At 67.9% G+C, this 1,248-nt stretch overlaps 2 protein-coding genes across 2 annotated transcripts in view; one reads left to right on the top strand and one right to left on the bottom strand.

Moving 5' to 3' along the window:
- Positions 1-38, top strand: part of ACA1_106150 (protein kinase) — a gene marked incomplete at both ends in the record, with an annotated part of 2,192 nt that extends 2,154 nt beyond the window's left edge. Inside the window, one exon of the mRNA XM_004336249.1 lies at positions 13-38. Within this exon, the coding sequence (XP_004336297.1) occupies positions 13-38 (26 nt within the window). The remainder of the gene's footprint in view (positions 1-12) is intronic.
- Positions 39-418: 380 nt separating this feature from the next.
- ACA1_106140 (uncharacterized protein) lies at positions 419-1,187 on the bottom strand (the record flags this gene model as incomplete). Its single annotated transcript, XM_004336248.1, has 3 exons — positions 419-541; positions 669-995; positions 1,122-1,187. The coding sequence occupies 3 exons, from the start codon at positions 1,185-1,187 to the stop codon at positions 419-421; spliced, it is 516 nt and encodes a 171-aa protein (XP_004336296.1).
- Positions 1,188-1,248: the final 61 nt, after the last annotated feature.

Below are 1,248 nucleotides of genomic sequence, written 5' to 3'. Positions count from 1 at the left end.
CGCGTCCCACAGGTCGACGTCGGCCACTTCGCGGGTGAGCTCGAGCGCCACGTCGGGCATATTGCGCGAGCAGAACACCTTCCACCGCCGACCCTCCCCGCCGGAGGCGCGACGCCGCTCCGCGCTCACACTCTCACTCGCACCGCTGTCCATTACGGGGGCTTTGGGCTTTTGGCTCTACAAGGGGGGCTGGGGCTGGGGCTGGGATGGCCAACGGACGACGGGGTGAACGCTGCCCGAGAGAGAGAGCTGCTGCGCACTCACACTTACGGACACTTGAAACTCCGCAGGGAAGCGCCGAAGGGACGTGCGGGAAGAAATGTGCGAGAACGCGCGCAACACCACACGACCACCACACGACCACCACCACACGACCAAGGCTCAGGCTCGAGGGTCCGCTGCTGACCTGGGCCGATGGTCAGGGATCGCTGGTGCGGCGGCCGACGGCCAGGCACACACAAGAGGCCTCCCCCATCCACCCGGCGCACAGGTCGTAGCCCACAAGTCGGCGCCCCGGGTTGTCCATTATCCACTGCCGCACCTGCGCATGTGTGTGTTGTTTGTCGTGTCGTGTCGTGTCGTGTCGTGTCGTGTCGTGTCGTGTCGTGTCGTGTCGTGTGTGGTGAGCACGAGTCACCGTTTGCCCGAAGGCAGTTATGAGGTGGTACGGGTTGCGTGGCCTGCTGGGCGTGGTCGATGAAAGCGCGCACGATGGCCTCGGCCGACAGTCCGCCCTGCGCGTCGGCGGCCGCGCGGGCGAGGCAGCGGGCGAGGAGCGGCAGGGTGACGGCGGTGTCCCACGGGTGGAGCAGGCGGTCGCCCTGCACCTCGGCCCACGTGCGGTGATGCGGGCAATGGGCGAGGAACGGGTAGTCGGCCTCCCGGTCCGCCGCGGTGATGTCGTGGCGCAGGTAGAACGGCTGCAGGTTGCGCCACGCCCCGTTGGACAGCAGGAACACAAAGTCCCCCTCCTCGCACGGCACCACGCAGTAGTTCTGCGCACGATGCACCCACCCCACCCCACCCCACCCCACCCGCCCTTGTGTGTGAGTGTCTGCCCCACCGCGCCACACCGGCGGTCGTCGCCAAGTGGTCCGCCTTGGGGGGAAAGAAGGGGACACCTTGTTCCGGAGGTCGGGCTTGCCCTGGTCGCTGTAGGGCCCCAGGTACCCGCCTGCCACCACCATTCGGTCGTTACGTTCGTTCGTTTGCCGCCCTCGGTGCAGGGCCGTGAGGGCGAGAGGGGGT

The sequence above is a fragment of the Acanthamoeba castellanii genome (assembly GCF_000313135.1).
Source record: "Acanthamoeba castellanii str. Neff unplaced genomic scaffold scf7180000084660, whole genome shotgun sequence".
Classification (NCBI taxonomy): domain Eukaryota; phylum Discosea; order Longamoebia; family Acanthamoebidae; genus Acanthamoeba; species Acanthamoeba castellanii.
Note: the sequence above shows the minus strand (reverse complement) of the source record. Positions and strands in the feature narration are given on the sequence as shown.